Source organism: Mobula birostris, chromosome 9 (genome assembly GCF_030028105.1).
Source record: "Mobula birostris isolate sMobBir1 chromosome 9, sMobBir1.hap1, whole genome shotgun sequence".
Taxonomy (NCBI): domain Eukaryota; kingdom Metazoa; phylum Chordata; class Chondrichthyes; order Myliobatiformes; family Myliobatidae; genus Mobula; species Mobula birostris.
In genome coordinates this window covers 84,082,228-84,099,954 of record NC_092378.1, presented here as the reverse complement: position 1 = coordinate 84,099,954, position 17,727 = coordinate 84,082,228, and the positions used below count along the sequence as shown (strand labels likewise).

The 17,727-nt window shown below is 44.7% G+C and overlaps 1 protein-coding gene across 2 annotated transcripts in view; it reads left to right on the top strand.

Moving 5' to 3' along the window:
* Positions 1–17,727, top strand: part of LOC140202856 (protein kinase C beta type) — a 379,624-nt gene that overhangs the window by 343,554 nt on the left and 18,343 nt on the right. For both annotated transcript variants that reach the window (XM_072268323.1, XM_072268322.1), the window contains exon 16: positions 9,840–9,980. In XM_072268323.1, coding sequence (XP_072124424.1) covers positions 9,840–9,980 — 141 coding nt within the window. The remainder of the gene's footprint in view (positions 1–9,839; positions 9,981–17,727) is intronic.

Here is a 17,727-nt window from a genome sequence, read left to right as displayed (position 1 = left end):
GTTGGCTTTCGGGCGGACCCTTTTATGTCTTCTATCCTGCTGTGGTCACCGACTGTGACCCCTCCGTTCTGGATACGACCGTTCTTCCGCGGTGAACCTGGCACCCAGGCAAGGGCGGACACACACACCAGGTTCCCACCGATCGTACCTTTTCACCCTGTCAGTCTATGCTCGGTTCCCTCGAACCAGACCTCCAAACTCCCACCAACTTGTGGGGGCACACCTCTCTTCCAGGGTCTCGTTATCTTGTGATCTCGTGGTGTCGTGCCTTAGCGAACCTGTTCTTTTTATCCCCCTGCTGGGGTATCGCCTGTCCATCAAACTTCAGGTTCAGGTTCAAAGCAACCGGTCTGTCAATATTCTGAACTGTGTATCGTTTCGGTTATCTCTCTCTTCTCTCTCATTAACATCTTGAACGTTCCTCCATTGTCTCCCTTATCTCTTTCTCATTAGCATCAATCTTCTGATAACTTGGTTTGTCATCACAGTATGTGTAACAGGTATTGTATGTCCCAGTACTGACTGCAAATCTGTAACAGGTATTGTGTGTCCCAGTACTGACTGTATATGTGTAACAGGTATTGTGTGTACCAGTACTCACTGTGTATGTGTAACACGTATTGTGTGTCCCAGTACTGACTGTAAATCTGCAACAGGTATAGTGTGTCCCAGTACTGATTGTGTATGTGTAACAGGGACTGTGCCCCAGTACTGACTGTGTATGTTAACAGGTATTGTGTGTACCAGTACTGACTGTGTATGTGCAACGAGTATTGTGTGTCCCAGTACTGACTGTAAATCTGTAACAGGTATGTGTGTCGCAGTACTGACTGAGTGTTTGTAAATGGGGCTCTGGCCCAGTACAGACTGTGTATGTGTTACTGGACCAAATGGCCTAATTCTGCTCCTATGTCTTGTGGTCTTATGGTCTAAATATCACAATTGACCTCACATCTGCCACAGTTAATTCCACATTAGTGACATCCTCTGAGTGAAGAGGATCTCCCTAGATTCCCTTTCACCCTAAACTGTCCTGGAATATATTCCTCGCTGTTCGCTATGCCCCCAATCTTGGTGTAATCCACAAATTTGCTGATATAGTTTACTGTGTAATCATTTAATTCAATAATATAGATGATAAACAATAGACCCACCACTGACCACTATGGCACACCACTAGTCAAAGGGAGAACCATATATATCACTTTATGGTTTTTCTCCAAAGTTAGTGTCACATCCATTGACTGCTTCATACTGAATGCCAAGCGACCTAACCTTTTGGGTCAGCCTGTCATATGGGAATTTGTCAAATGCTTTGCTGAAGTCCATGTAGACAATGTTAACTGCATTTCCTTCATCAGATCTCTTGATAACATCCTCGGAAAAACTCCAAGATTAGTTAGACATGACCTGCCACACACAAAGCGTTCAGGTTTTGGAATACAATAAACGAGTTGTTACAGTTTTTCGTAAACATAAAATGTCTCCCATCACTAATATTTCCAAAAACCCACGTTGATGACCCCAATGCTCTAGGACAACTCCAGAGTTATTGAACATGTCGGCCAATGCAGTCACTTTGAAACTGCCGGAGTTTTGGGAGCAAAATGCTAGCGCTACAAAAAATCTCCGCCAACAACACCAAATATTTCTCTGTGATACTGTCATTCAGCAACTCCACAGCTGTGAGAGTGGTGAGGTTACTTGAAAACACGCCTGAGCACAATAAATACAACTTCTGAAAACTGACCTTTTACAGACATTCAGAGTCTGAGCGCAACAAACAGTAGCTTTCCATGCCCAACCTCTCAATGCTAAACCGTTGGAGCTAATGGACCACATGCTGTCTCTCCTGGGAAATCACCATCCTTGTTTTATTTTTAATGAACTCTGCATGCAACAAATGCCTGATCAAGTTCACATAGCCCTCACTAAGTCGTCCATGTATGGCTATGAGGAGTTTGTTAAAATGGCTGAGCCAGGCAGAGGTGCATAGTTCATCCTCCTCTCCCTGTCTCAATAAGCCTCGTCAGCAAGGCCTTAACAGACAGTGCCACTCATTTTAGTACAAACGCTAGGAAGTGCTAACTGCTTTGCAGCTTCGACACTGCCAACATGTCAGGACATCAGAGATCTGTGAACACTGTGGGTTCCAACTGCCAGGATCATCTACTCTTCATCACAGACACTCAGGGCAATGCTTCCAGTGTGACATGGATGTTCAGCATTGTCTATTGATGAGAAAGCAAAGAGTGACCAAATCTTGCTGGAGTCTGGAGATATAGACTTTTGAGACACAAAAGGTGATGCTCTGCTTCATTGGGAGATGTTACACACGGGAATTCGCCCTGGTTAAAGTGGCTAGACCTCTGCTCGGTGCGGATTTCCTGTGTGCCTGAGGGCTGTTAGTCAATCTTAAGAACTGCTGGCTTGCAGATGTCAAGGAGTTTGGGTTGTTACCCTGCTTCCCCAGTAAGTTCCCCACAATGACTCTATCAAGTGCATGCACCACTGCATTTGAGGTTACTCGGCATCTGGGTGAATTCCTAAACCTCACCATGCCTGCATTCTCAAATTCCACAACTGGCCTGCCTGTCCATGCCCGCATGCATAGACTGGTTGGCAACCGCAAAGGCTGAGTTTGCCAACATGGAAAGACCTGACATTGGGCTTTGCCCCTCCATATGGTCCCTAAATCTGATGGTGGTCACCACCTTCCGATTGCTACCTGGTCCGAGACATCCAAGACTTTTCGTCATGTTTAGCTGCAAAGTTAATTTTTTCCAGAGTCGACTTAGGGGCAACATATGTGCTCGGAGAACATTCCAAAACGGTTGTGATAACCTCTTTGAATTTCTGCGCATTCCATTTGGGCTGAAAAACACAGCACAGCATTTTCCAACGGCTAATGGACTCTGTATTAAAAGGGTTAGATTTTCTTTTTGTTTCCCTGGATGACATACTTGTCACCAGTGAATCCAAGCCTGAACATTTATCCCATCTCCACATGCTTGTCGAGCACTTAACCCAACACACATTCATTATTAACCCTGCTAAATGCCAGTTGGTGTTGTCAACCATTGAATTTCTCGGCCATCACATCTCTTCAGAATACGCAAAACCCCTCCCACCAAAAGTAGCCATTATTATGGATTTCCCACCGGCCCACAATACTAAAAAACTACAGGAGTTTTTAGGTATGGTGAGCTTCTATTGCCGCTTCATTCCACGAGCTGCTGAACTTATGCTCTCCCAGATATTGAGCTTAAAGGTAATACCCCTCATCATGTGTTCGATTGGTCAGCGGACATGACCAGGGCATTTGATGATACCAAATGAGCTCTTTCTAACGTGACCCTACTGGCGCGCCCATAGCCATTACCACTGATACCTCCGTCTGTGCTGTGGGTGCTATGCATGAACAGTTGGTTGGAGGTGTGTGGTAGCCACTTGCCTTCCTCAGTTAGCAACTCTGTCCCCCAAAAGGAAATACAGCATGTTTGACCGTGAGCTTCTTGGTCTCTGTCTGACCGTCTGCTATTTTTGTCTTCTAGAGGGTCACCATTTCACAGCGTTCACTGACCACAAGCCCCTCGTGCACGCAATGGCCAAAATATCAGACCTTTGGTCTGCACGCAGCAACGCCACCTGGCCTACGTATCAGAGTTCACAATGGATATACTGTATAATATATCAAGGGGAAAATAATGCCGTGGTCGATTGTCTCTCACGGCTAGCCATTGGGGCCGTACACACTGGGGTTGACTATGCCGGCATGGCAGCTGACCAAGGTACTGACCCAGAGGTCCATGCTTACCGAACAGCAGTCACGGGCCTGTGGTTAGATGACATTAAGTTCAGGGAAGGTGGCATTTCTCTCTGTGCGATGTCTCAACCAGTCACCCTCACCCCATATTGCCTCCAAACTGGAGGCATACTGTTGTTTGCAGACAATGCGACACTGGCAACACTCTGAAGAGCAACTGTACGCCTCATGGACAGCTTCTCAAGAGCCTGCCAGGACTTCAGCTTGACCATCAGCCTGAAGAAAACCAACGTGTTGGGCCAAGGCGTTGAGCACCCTCCTTGCCATTACCATCAACAACTACGAGCTGGGGGTAGTTCACGAGTTTACATACCTTGGCTCCACCATCACGGACAGCCTCTACCTAGACCCCGAGATCAATAGGCAGATCGGATGAGCAGCCTCAACATTCGCCAGGCTGACAAAAAGAGTCTGGGAGTACAGAAAGCTGATGACGCACACCAAAGTTGCAGTCTACAGGGCCTGTGTCCTCAGCACACTGCTTTACGGCAGCGAGACCTGGAGCCTCTACTACAAACAAGAGAGGCGTCTCAACGCCTTCCACCTTCGCAGCCTGAGACACATCCTGGACATCACGTGGACTGACCAAGTCACCAACAATGAGGTCCTGGCCCCCGCCCAGATACGCAGCCTCTTCACCCTGCTCCAACAATGCCGTCTCCGCTGGCTGGGCCACATACACCGCATGTTAGACTGGAGGATCCCAAAAGACCTGCTGTACGGGGAACTGGCCTCCGGCAAGAGAGCACGAGGACGGCCCCATCTTCGTTTCAAAGACGGTTGCAAGAGAGACTTGAAGTCACTAAAAATAAACATCGAGAGGTGGGAGGACATCGCAAGCGATCACTCTCACTGGAGGCTGGACCTACACAGAGGTCTAAAAAGAGGAGAAGAGAAGCTGAGGCTTGCTGCTGAAGAAAAGCGCACTCGTCGGAAAAACAGCACCAAGACAACACTGGAGGACAGTGCCTTCAAGTGCAGTCGCTGCAGCCAAGACTGTCACTCGCATGTGGGACTCTACAGACACAACAGATGCTGCTCTAACACAGACTGAAGCAAGACTTTCCAGGCACAGATCCATGGTCTCACGAGACTAACAGATGCTACCACCACTGTTTTAAACTCCATCCACGGCCTCTTGCATCTGAGCCGGAAGGCCTCACAGAAACTGGTTGCACTAAAGTTTGTGTGGCACGGCCTTAGTAAGGGTGTGCATGATTGGACTGCAGCCTGTGGGGAGTGTCAGTGGGCAAAGATTAACCGTCATGTTCAGGTGCCATTGAAATCCCTGAGCAACAGTTTGACCATGTCAATGTGGACCTTGTTTGTCCTCTTCCCCCATCCCACAGTTTCAAACGCCTTAACAGGTGGCCAAAGGTTGTCCCTCTAGCATCAACAATGGCCACAGACGTGGGTTAGGCATTCATCAGCATCTGGATTGTTAGGTTTGGCATCCCATCTGATATTTCCTCTGTCCCCAATTCACACCAGATCTCTGGGATGTGATGGTTCAGAACCTTGGCATAAGGCTGTATTACATCACAGCATATCACTTGCAATCCAATGGCCTATGCAAGTGGTTTCATTGCTCCATTAAAGGCTGCTGTGAGGACTTCCCCGACAGGTGAGTGTTGTCATGATTATCTACTGTGGGTCCTGCTGGGGCTCGGAACAGCTCCAAAAGAGGACCTGCAGTCATCTGCAGCTGAGTTGGTATATGGGCAACCTTTACAAGTGCCAGCTGATTTTATTCATAATGAGATGCCTGGTCGGCCTCCCAACACCGTTCTACCCTCCTCAGTAAATTCAATTCCTTTGCACCTATTCCTATTCCTATTCCTACTTCCCATCATGGAGTTCAGCACTCTTGGGTTCCAGTTGACCTACGTTTGTTTTCATCTGTAATGATGCACACCAACATCCCCTTAGACCCCCTTACGATGGCCCGTTCTGCATTTTGGAAGGGAGGAAAAAGACTTTTATCACAGATAAGAGGAGTGAACCGGAATATATTTCGGTAGATCACCTTAAACCGGCCCACCAAGATTTGGAATATTCTGCTACCATGCCCCTGATATCACAACATGACCGTGAGTGTGTGTCAGCACACCTCTGGACAAGCCAGAGGCACCTGCTGTTCCTCCAACCATGGGACACAGGACCAAAGAATGGCAGCTCATCCAAGATCCAGAGAGACTCACGATGCTGGTCTTGGTAAATTCTGAGTGGATGGGGGCTGTGTGATTGGTGGAAACACATGCATAATTCACAACCACGGACATTGAGTTGGGGTCCACTTTAAGATTCTGGTCTGATGCGATGATATAATGACATAAAGTTCGGTTGCCATACTTGGTGTTCAGGTTTTGAAGTACAATAAATGAGTTGTTACATGAAATCCCTCGCGTTGTTTTATTAGCAAAAACTTACAACATAACCAGTCCCTTTATACCTTCCTATAATTTACCCACAACAGATTTCAGGTTCCCCGGCCTATAATATCCTGGCTTATTCTTGGAGCCTTTCTTATGCAGCGGAACTTCCGGTTCTCTGGCCAAAGACATTTTAAGTATCTTTGCCAAGCACCCTGCAATTTCCTCCCAAGCGAGGGAGCACCTCATCATGTCCTGGGAATTTGTATACTCTTATTTGCCTCAGGACGGCAAGCTTGAGGCAAGCACCATCCCTTCCGCAGTCTGGATATAGACAATGACTTCACTGTTCTTTTCTCTTAGTTACAGGCTATGTGCAAAGGCCAGAGTCACTTCTACTTCCTGAGAAGACTGAGGTGCTTTGGAGTATGCAGGCCTCTCCTTCACATATTCTACCAGTCTTTTGTTGCTAGTACAATCTTCTATGCAGTGGTGTGCTGGGGCAATGGCATCAACATGAGTAATGCCAACAGGCTCAATAAACTGATTAGAAAGGCTGGCTCTGTTATAGAATAAAGAACCCTACAGAAAATCATGGCAATTCTGGACAATGTTTCTCACCCCCTGCATGCCTCCTTGGCTGAACAGAGCAGCACTTTTAGTAATAAACTAAGACAACTACGCTGCTCCAAAGGACATTATATGAGGTCATTCTTACCTTGGCCATTAGGCTCTATAATGAGTCAACCTGTAGCCGGGGAAGTGATGACCTATTCCTGTTAGACTGTTTGTGGGAACTTATTTTTTATTCTTTCTTCCTCCTCTTCTAATATTTGTATATCTGTGCATTTGTAATGCTACTGTGACACTGTAATTTCCTTTGGGATCAATAAAGTATTTATCCATCTACAGTTGAAGTCAGAAGTTTACATACACCTTAGCCAAATACATTTAAACTCAGTTTTTCACAATTCCTGACATTTAATTCTAGAAAACATTCCCTGTCTTAGGTCAGTTAGGATCACTACTTTATTTTAAGAATGTGAAATGTTAGAATAATAGTAGAGAGAATGATTTATTTCAGCTTTTATTTCTTTCATCACTTTCCCAGTGGGTCAGAAGTTTACATACACTTTGTTAGTATTTGGTAAAATTGCCTTTAAATTGTTTAACTTGGGTCAAACGTTTTGGGTAGCTTCTCACAGTAAGTTGCTGGAATTTTGTTCCATTCCTCCAGACAGAACTGGTGTAACTGAGTCAGGTTTGTAGGCCTCCTTACTCACAGACGCTTTTTCAGTTCTGCCCACAAATTTTCTATGTTTTCTAGGATTAAATGTCAGGAATTGTGAAAAACTGAGTTTAAATGTATTTGGCTAAGGTGTATGTAAACCTCTGACTTCAACTGTATGTATGTATGTATCAATCTACAGCTTCTGCATCTGCCTTCTGTGTAAATACAAACACAAGATCTCTTTCTTGACTCATCCATAGATGACCATTTAGTCTTCAAGAGGAATCAGTTCTGTCCCTTGCTTATCCTTTTGCTCTGTTACAGCTGTAGATGCCCTTGGGATTGTCTTTCACCTTGTCTGCTAGAGCAAGCGCATGTCCTCTTTTAGCCCTGCTGATTTCTCTCCGAGGTGTGTGTATGGTGTACAGGAATGCAAAAGCTTCTTTTGCATTCCTGTACACCATACACACACCTCATTTGTCGCTAACTGTCTATACCTTATATATGCCACCAGGCCTCAATATCCCATGATAACCAGGATTCCCTAATCCTTTTAGCTTTGCCTCTTATTCTAATGGGAACATACAGATTCTGTTCTCTAAATATTTCACTTTTGAAGACCTCCCATTTAATAAGCATATCTTTGCCGGAAAATGTCTGATCCCAATGCATGCCGGCCAGATCCCTCTGATGCCATCCAAACATGCCTTGCACCAATTTAGAACCTTAACCTTAGGACCAGTCCTATCCTTCTCCATAATTATCTTGAAACTAATGGAAACCAAAAATTGGATGAAATCCATTGGAAATCCACATTGCCCCAGTTCTGCATAAACTTGGTAGAGGGTGCTCGGTCCACTTCTGCCCCCAACAGCTGAATGCCAAAAGATTAAAAGATGAGGTATAAGGTAGATTTTTCAAAGTCTGTCAAGTAGGGTGATTACAGAGGGAAGAGATGAGATGGCTGCAGTAGGAGATGTGGGTGGCCATTGAATGTTTTAGATTCAAAATTTAATGGTTTGGTTCAAGGCCCACTTAACCAGGAAGCTTCACAGGTGCTGGGATGTGGCTGAGTTAGTTTCTTGGATGACTCAGGAGATTTACAAAAAGTTTTTGATAAGATCAGAATGTGGGCTGGTGACATTGAGACCCTCGATTGGACGGGGTTAGCCATGGATGTTGCATCCCAGCTGTTATGAGCTGGGGTTACAAGCTAGGGTTGCGTGACATGGAGATTAACTGTTGCCCTTGTAGCAGGCTTCCCTTCTCTACACAGCTAATGAGTCCAAAAGAATAGCAGAGATGATATGGGTTGGCATCCGTGGCATCGCAGGATTTGCCAGTTAGTGTTGAACTTAATGTTGGACCTCCTTAAGGACCCCAACTCTGGACTTTTCCTCGAAGTCTTCCCTGTGAGTGGGCAGCAGAGATTTGAAATTAGAGATTTGCTTCTAGGTAAACTGCCAATGACGGCTGATAAGCCCCATCTGCCGGAAACAACCGGTTTTAAAGCACCAGTGCCCCTCTTTTGTTAGTAGAAATGGTTTCGCCTGGCTCAGTTGTGAAAATATATGTGAAGGCCAGGATTGTCGGAGGCTATTTGAGATATATGCCATTGGGAACATTTAATAGGTTGTGGGAGTTTATCCCCACTATCACCCCGGCTTAACAACCTTAAGGAACCAATGACATTGAGTAGATATCATTTGAAAGGACATTGCAAGTAAACAGTAGAAGTAGCTGAAGTGAATTGCTTCTGCCATAACCGAAGATTCTATGCAGATGCAGGGCAGCATAAGCTCTGCAGAGTCAGAGACACATTATGTCGCAGATGGAAAGTAGAGGCCTGGTCGCAGTGTATGGGACTATCAGCTTCAGTCTGGATCTCAATGATCTAAGTCATGGAGCCTAAAGCTCACATCTGAAGACTGTAGGAAAAAAATGGAGACATTTGAGGTCCTCTTTAGAGGATAAAATCTGCAATGAAGACAATAGCCTGGAGCTTTCTTAGGAAAGAGAGGCACAGCTGAACTTTACAGTCCTTGCTCAGCACCTCAGATCAGCCAAGTGTGCCACAGTGCATCAATGAAGTTGCAGCTCTGTTTAAAACATCAGTTGCAACACAGTGTGATAGCATGTGCAGTATTATATCAGTTCTATCAATATCAATCAGGTCCTGAAATAACAAGGGCCTTCTGGGTTAGAAATGGTACAAAGGGACTAATACATCATGTATTTTCCGAATGGATGCTGAGATCCTCCATCTTTGTTGTTACTTCGTGCAAAGTGTGAACAATACTTGAAATTCTTCAGACAGAATAATGGAGGTGATTCCTGTCACTAAAACTGAGATTGAATAAGTTGGTCGCATCCATCTATATTTATTTTTCAATCTCTTTTCTGATCGTAGCTTTTAACAAAACATCCAGCAAAACGACTGGGTTGTGGACCTGAAGGCGAACGAGACATCAAGGAACATGCATTTTTCCGTTGGATTGATTGGGAAAAGTTGCAGCGCATGGAAATTCAACCTCCATTCAAGCCAAAGGCGGTAAGTTGGCTTTGACTCTCTTTTCTAGCCCAGGGAATGACCATGCAGTTGGTGAACTTTAGTTGTGCAGGTATCCATGGAATGTGTATATTGGATGTGGCCCGTCACTGAGGAGGTACTATCAGGCACCACAGTGGTGTGTTGAGTCTGGAGTGATGGATAGCCCAGAATGGGACAGCAGACTTCCTCCCCTGAAGGACATTAGTTAGCCTGACAGGTTTTTACTACATTCCACCAGTTTCATGGTCACTGACTAACACTAGCTCATAGTCATAGAACACTCCAGCATAGAAACAGGCCCTTCGGTGACCACATCGAACTGTTAATCTGCCTAGTTTCATCAGCCTGCACCCGAACCGTAGCCCTCCAAATACTTCTCCAAATTTCCCTTAAATGTTGATATTGAACTTGCATCCATCATTTGTGATGACATGCATTCCACACTCACCACACTCTGAGTGAAGAAATTTCCCCACATGTTCCCCTTAAACATTTCGCCTTTCACCCTTAACCCGTGACCTCTAGTTGTAGTCCTACCTAACCTCAGTGGAAAAAAGCCTGCTTGCATTTACCCTATCTATACCCCTGTAATTTTGTATTCCTCTATCAAATCTCCCCTCAAACTTCTAGCTCTAGGGAATGAAGTCCTAAACTATTCAAACTTCTCCTATAACTCAGGTCCTCAATGTCCTGGCAACATCTTTGTAAATTTTCTCTGAACACTTACAATCTTATTGACATTTTTCTGTAGGTAGGTGACCAAAATTACACACGATTCTCCAAATTAGGTCTCACCAATGCCTTATATACCTTCAATACTCTTTTTATATTGTAGTCTTAATAAAATACTTGAACTGAAATTCTGCAGCAGTCATGGTGGGATTACAACTCATGTTTCTGGCTCTCTGGTCTAGAATTTTGACCGCTTGCCCAGTAATTTAGTTAGTACAGCACTGCACTGATTAAGGGTTCGTGCTGTATACTGCACTGTACAATTGGGGAGGTCTTCAGGAGTTGGATCAAAGAATGAGAGAAATAGAAAAAGTCCAATATTTGGTGTCAAGAAGGAGATGTCACCTCACATGATTACTCCAAAGTAAATTTGGTGACATCCCAATTAACATACATAAATTCCCAGTGAAGACATAAAGTAAAGATTTTTACTCCTCACGTATTATCCTCCCTCCATGTAGTCTTCAGTAAACTTGCACCCTATGCAGATTTGTGACAAGTAGATGTTTCAGTAGAGAATCCCCAACAAACACATCTGACCTAGCTAAGGTTCTCAAGAAAGTTTCTGATAGGTTCTACTTGTACCCCTCCTATGAGGAAACTGGATGCACCCTAACTGAGTCCTCAATCAGCACAAAATCTACACGTCTTCCCCATTGCCACCACTCTTGATAACCACATTCATGCTCTGGCAATACCTCTATCTGACTCTGGCCCACCAAATGCAATCATGGAATTAAGCAACAGATTTAAAGGACAGAAAGGTGAAAGTTAGCACATGGAGATGATTTTGTGAATAGTTCCCAGTACATGGTCTCAAGGACAAGGTTAGGTTTCAGTCCTTGCAATAGGTTTAAAGTACTCTGGGATTTTGCACAGGGTCTACACAAGCAACTAATCAAGAGCAAGTACTCTGCCCACACAAGCAGCCAACCCTCGTCATGTCTAATATTTTAATATCACTCCTAGTTAGCTGTCAGCACCTTCCAGCAATATTTTTTGAAGCTACAGACAGTTTTATAGAGTTGCTACTCTTTTGTGTATCTGAAGGAGTCAGACAGATCCTAGTGGTCTGAGACCTCAAGTCATCAAATGTGTTGGGAAACTCTGACATGGACCAACATCTTCACTCGTTATCACAAGCAAAAACCTGCAGATGCAGGGAATCTGAAAAGAAAAAAAAATGCTGGAAAGGCCCAGCAGTGAGGGACCATCTGTGGAGACAGAAACAGGACTTGAGTCTTCATCAGAACTATGATAAGTTAGAAATCAAATATGTTTTAAGTTGCAAGCAAGTAATTGGGAGTGGAAAACAAAGGGAAGGTCTGTGACGGGCTGCAGACCAAGTTTCTGCTTCCCTAGGTCTAAGGAAGAGTCAGAAATGTTGGCTGTTACTCTCTCCAGATGCTGTTTGACCAGCTGGGCATTTCCTACATGTACTTGTTCATTGACTGTTTGTCTGTTTCTCTCTATGTATGTATCTTTCTCTCTCTTGCTTTCTCACACACTGTTTCTCTGTTTCTCTTTCTGCCTTCTATAATCAGCTTGGTAGAGAGCAGATGGAATTGGAAATGATAATTATTGAGTAACGAGATGTGTGGAAGTTTTTTCTCTGATTCGTTGATGCAATGTGTTGAAAAAGAGTTGGAAGCAGATGGGAGCTGTTAGTCTATTAAGAGTCAGATGGAATATAGGGGTGGCTAGACTGCAGCTGAGTTTGGTTGGGTTAGAGAGAAACTGGAGATGTTTGTGACAAGGTTATAAGGGAGGGGAGAGGCTGTGCATGATTGTATGAGGGGGGGAATGGAAGTGTAGAGTTGTATGTGGTGAGGTGACTGACAGAAGGCAGCAGAGTGAGGTAAGAGTAACGAGGAACAGCAGGAAGGGAGTAGCTTCGTTGTGAGAGTCATTGAGTTGAGAGTAGCTGGCTTGAGGAAAGGCAGAAAAATAAGCAAATTGTATTTCTGAAAAATATGTATAAAGTATTTCCTGGAAATAGACTAAGATAAATGAGTTGAAGTGTATGTGAGGGTTAATAATGGGGCTGCATGAAGCATGGCAGGTGTCTATCGGGCTCCTCAATACAAAATCAGGTGAACAAAATGTGTTTTTCTTTAACTTGGTATAATAATGTCTTGTTGATTTCAATGTGTCTGTTCTTTTCCTACTGTGGATCAATCGCCCAGTCTCTTCCCTGGCCTTCCCCTGACCTGCCATCTTCCCAGGCCCCTGAACTATATCACTTTATCTCCCTCCCTCCCTCTCTCATTTCTCAGCAACTTCCACAGCCTGTCTAGAGTGATTCTCCACTTCCTCCTGCTTCCAGAGGAGCCAAAAAAATGATTTGGATAGTTTGCTCTTCTTCCTGCTTTGGAGGCATTGCCTGAGATCAGTTCCTGCTCTGTGACTTGTGGCTTGCTGATGAAGCCTCTGTGGGACCTCAGAGGAGCAGCTTGGTGCTGTATGTGGTAGGAAGGTTTGCAATCATTGCTGGGCTCCCAATGAAGAGTCTTTCTTGGTGCTTTCTCAGATGTTCAGCTCTGCTCGGAAGTCCAGTGAGATACAGCAGGGTTGGAGACCACCAACCACCCTTAAGGTGTTTGCTCTGTGTCACTGATTTATTATCATGGCAGAGTCCAGGACAGAGTGGCTGCTTCTAACATGAGCTCCCATCCATATCAACTGTGTAATCACCCAGCAGAACTGGCTGGTTGTCATTAGGGCTGTGGATGTGGCTCTGCAAGAGGTCATTGACATTGGAGGTTGCATCTGCTGTGGTTTGAGGGACAATGTGGAGCCAGTGCTGATGGTAGCTCCCAGGCGCTGTGTAGATAGCCCCAGGCTTGGAAGTACATGGGCAGCAGCAACCACAACTGTCCAGAGATGGAGAGCTTGCTGCTGGATTTAAAGTCTTGATATCTGAGAGTTGTTTTCCTCAGACAGCCAGAGAATTTGTTGGTGCATTGGGGGGGGGGGGGGTGCTGTGTGTCAATGTGAGACCCTGCATTCTGCATCAGGCATAAGAGTTGGGAGGGGTTATGGCCAGTATAAAGAGGGGAAGGAGAGAGGTGGAACGAGTCAAATAGTTGATGTACCTGGGGGTGTGAGGGGAGGTGGAATCAGGTAAGGGAGGGGAGGGGTGGAGTTGGGAGACTGGAAGATGGGTCATAAATAGAGCAAGGTGGGTGAGGGTGAGTGTGAAGGTTGGAGACAACTGCTGGAGGGAGGTAAGCAGGAACACAAAGACCTAAGTAGGGAGAATGGGGAGAGGTGAATGCAGATGGGGAAGGGGATCTGATGGGTGGATGGAACTAGCGGAGGGGAGGGTATCGTGAACAGTTAATAGATGGGCCAGTGGGCCAGGAGGTATGTGAAAGTGAACTGCAGAAGAATCAGGAGAGGCAGTGGGGTTTTCAATTGTAGTGGGGAGGGATGGTCAAACACAAGAGAAGTTGGAGTCAATTGTTAAGGATGAGGTTATGGAGTACTTGGTGACACAGGGCAATGTAAGCATGGTTTCCTGAAGGGAAAATCTTGCCTGAGGAACCTGTTGGAATTCTTTGACCAGATTACAAGTAGGATAGATAAAGGGGTTGCAGTGGATGTTGTATATTTGGACTTCCAGAAGACCTTGACAAGGTGCAACACGTGAGGCTGCTTACCAAGTTAAGAGCACATAGTATTACAGGAAAGTTACTGACATGCCTAGAGCATTGGCTGATTGGTAGAAGGCAGCGAGTGGGAATAAAAGGATCCTTTTCTGATTGGCTTCCATTGACTAGTGGTGTCCCGCAGGGATCGGTATTGGGACCACTGTTATATGCTGCATATCTATGATTTCAAAGATGGAATAGATGGCTTTGTTGCCAAGTTTGCAAATGATACAAAGACTGGGGGAGACATGGGTTGTGTTAAGGAAATAGATAGGCTGCAGAAGGATTTAGACAGATTAGGAGAATGGGCAAGAAGGTGGCAAATGAAATACAATGTTGGAAAACGCTGGTCATGCACTTTGCTAGTAGAAATAAATATACAGACTATTTTCTAAATGGTGAGAAAATCCAAAAATCTGAGATGCAAAGGGACTTGGGAGTCCTTGTGCAAAACACCCTAAAGGTTAACTTGAGGAAGGCAAATGCAATGTTAGTATCCATTTCAAGACGTCTAGAATACAAGAGAAGGTATGTAATGCTGAGGCTTTATAAGGCACTGGTGAGATCTCACCTTGAACTGTTCTGGCCTTCTCATCTAAGAAAAGATGTGTTAGCATTGCAGAAGGTTCAGAGGAGGTTCACAAGGATGATTCTGAGAAAGAAAGGGTTAGTGTACAAGTTTGATATCTCTGGGTCTGTACTCACTGGAATTTAGAAGGATGAGGGGGTGATCTCATTGAAACCTTTCGAATGTTTTAAGACTTAGACAGAATAGATGTGGAAAGAATGTGTACCATGGTGGGGGACAGCCTTAGGATAGCAAGGCATCCATTTAAAACTCAGATGCGGAGAAGTTTCTTAAGCAAGAGGGTGGTGAATTTGTGTAACTTATTACCACAGGCAGCTGTGGAGGCCAGGCTGTTGGGTGTATTTAAGGCAGAGACTGGATACAGCATCAACAGTTGCCCGGAGGTGGCTGGGGAGTGGGGCTGAGGAGGGGAGAAAAGGATCAGTCATGATTAAAGGGCAGAGCAGGCTCAATGGGCCAAATGGCCTAATTCTAGTTCTATGTCTTATGGTCATATAAGGGGTCCAATTCTGCTCAAAATATGTCAGGTGAGACCTTACAAGTGCTTTATAAAGTCTCAACATTACATCTTTGCTTTTACATTTTAGGCTTCTTGAAATGAATTTAAACATTGCATTTGCCTTCCTTACCACAGACTCAACCTGCAGATCAATCTTTACAGAATCCTGCATAAGGACTCTCAAGTCCCTTTGAACCTCAGTGTTTTGTATTTTCTCTCCATTTAGAAAATAGTCAACCCTTTCTTTCTGCCAAAGAGCATGACATACACATCCTGACACTGTATTCCATCTACCATTTTTTTGTCCAATCTGTCTAAGTCCTTCTGTAGCCTCTCTACTTCCCCAAAACTACCCGCCCCTTCACCTATCATCTGCAAACTTAGCAATAGAGCAACCAATTCCATCATCCAAATCATTGACACAATACAAACCCATGTGGAACACCACTAGTCACTGACAGCCAACCAGAAAAGGCTCCCTTCATATCCACTCTTTGTATCCTGCCAGTCAGCCACTGCTTTATCCATACCAGAATCTTCCTATAATACCATGGTCTTGTAGCTTGTTAAGCAGCCTCATGTGTAGCACCTTGTCAAAGATCTTCTGAAAATCTGAGTACAGAACATCCTGCTTGATATTTCTTCAAATAATTCTAACAGATTTGTCAGGTAAGATTTTCCCTTGAGGAAACCATGCTGACTTTGTCCCATTTTATCATGTGCCTCCAAGTACCCTGAGACCTCATCTTTAGTAAATGACTCCAACATCTTTCCAACCACTGAGGTCAGACTAACTAGCCTATAGTTTTGTTTCTTCTGCCTCTCTCCCTTCTTGAAGAGTGGAGTGATATTTTCAATTTTCCAGTCTTGTAGAACCATTCCACGATCTAGTGATTCTTAAAAGATCATTTCTAATACCTCCACAATCTTTTCAGCCACCTCTTTCAGAACCCTGGAGTGTACACCATCTGGACCAGATGACTTCTCTACCTTCAGACCTTTCAGTTTCCCAAGAATGTTCTCTCTAGTAATGGCAACTTCACACACTTCATGCCCCCAGACACCTGGAACTTCCATTGTACTGCTAGTGTCTTCCACAGCGAAGACCAATGCAAAAGACTTATTCGACTCGTCTGCCATTTCCTTGTCCCCCATTACTACCTCACCTGCAGTGTTTTCCAATGGTCCGATATCCACTCTCACCTCTCTTTTACACTTTATATATCTGAAGAAACTTTTGGTATCCTAGAAACATAGAAACATAGAAAACCTAGAGCACAATACAGGCCCTTCGGCCCATAAAGCTATGCCGAACATGTCCTTACCTTAGAAGTTACCTAGCCCTCTATTTTTTCGAGCTCCATGTACCTGTCCAGGAGCTTCTTAAAAGACCTTATCGTATCCACTTCCACCACCGTCGTTGGCAGCCCATTCCACGCACTCAACACTCACTGTGTAAAAAAACTTATCCCTGACATCTCCTCTGTACCTACTTCCAAGCACCTTAAAACTGTGCCCTCTCGTGCTAGCCATTTCAGCCCTGGGAAAAAGCCTCTGACTACTCGCACAATCAATGCCTCCCATCATCTTATATACCTCTATCAGGTCACCTCTCATCCTCTGTCACTCCAAGGAAAAAAGGCTGCGTTCACTCAACCTATTCTCAGAGTCATGCCCCCCCATCCAGGCAACATCTTCGTAACTCTCCTCTGCACCCTTTCTATGGGTTCCACATCCTTCCTGTAGTGAGGCGACCAGAACGTTATACTTTATTGTCGCCAAACAATTGGTACTAGAACATACAATCATCACAGCGATATTTGATTCTGCGTTTCACACTCCCTGGATTACAAATATTAAATATTAAAAATACTAAAAATAGTTAAAATTAGTAAATATTAAAAATTTAAATTATAAGTCATAAATAGAAAATAGAAAAATGGGAAGTAAGGTAGTGCAAAAAAACCGAGAGGCAGGTCTGGATATTTGGAGGGTACGGCCCAGATCCGGGTCAGGATCCGTTCAGCAGTCTTATCACAGTTGGAAAGAAGCTGTTCCCAAATCTGGCCGTACGAGTCTTCAAGCTCCTGAACCTTCTCCCGGAGGAAAGAAGGACGAAAATTGTGTTGGCTGGGTGGGTCGTGTCCTTGATTATCCTGGCAGCACTGCTCCGACAGCGTGCGGTGTAAAGTGGGTCCACGGACGGAAGATTGGTTTGTGTGATGTGCTGCGCCGTGTTCGCGATCTTCTGCACCTTCTTTCGGTCTTGGACAG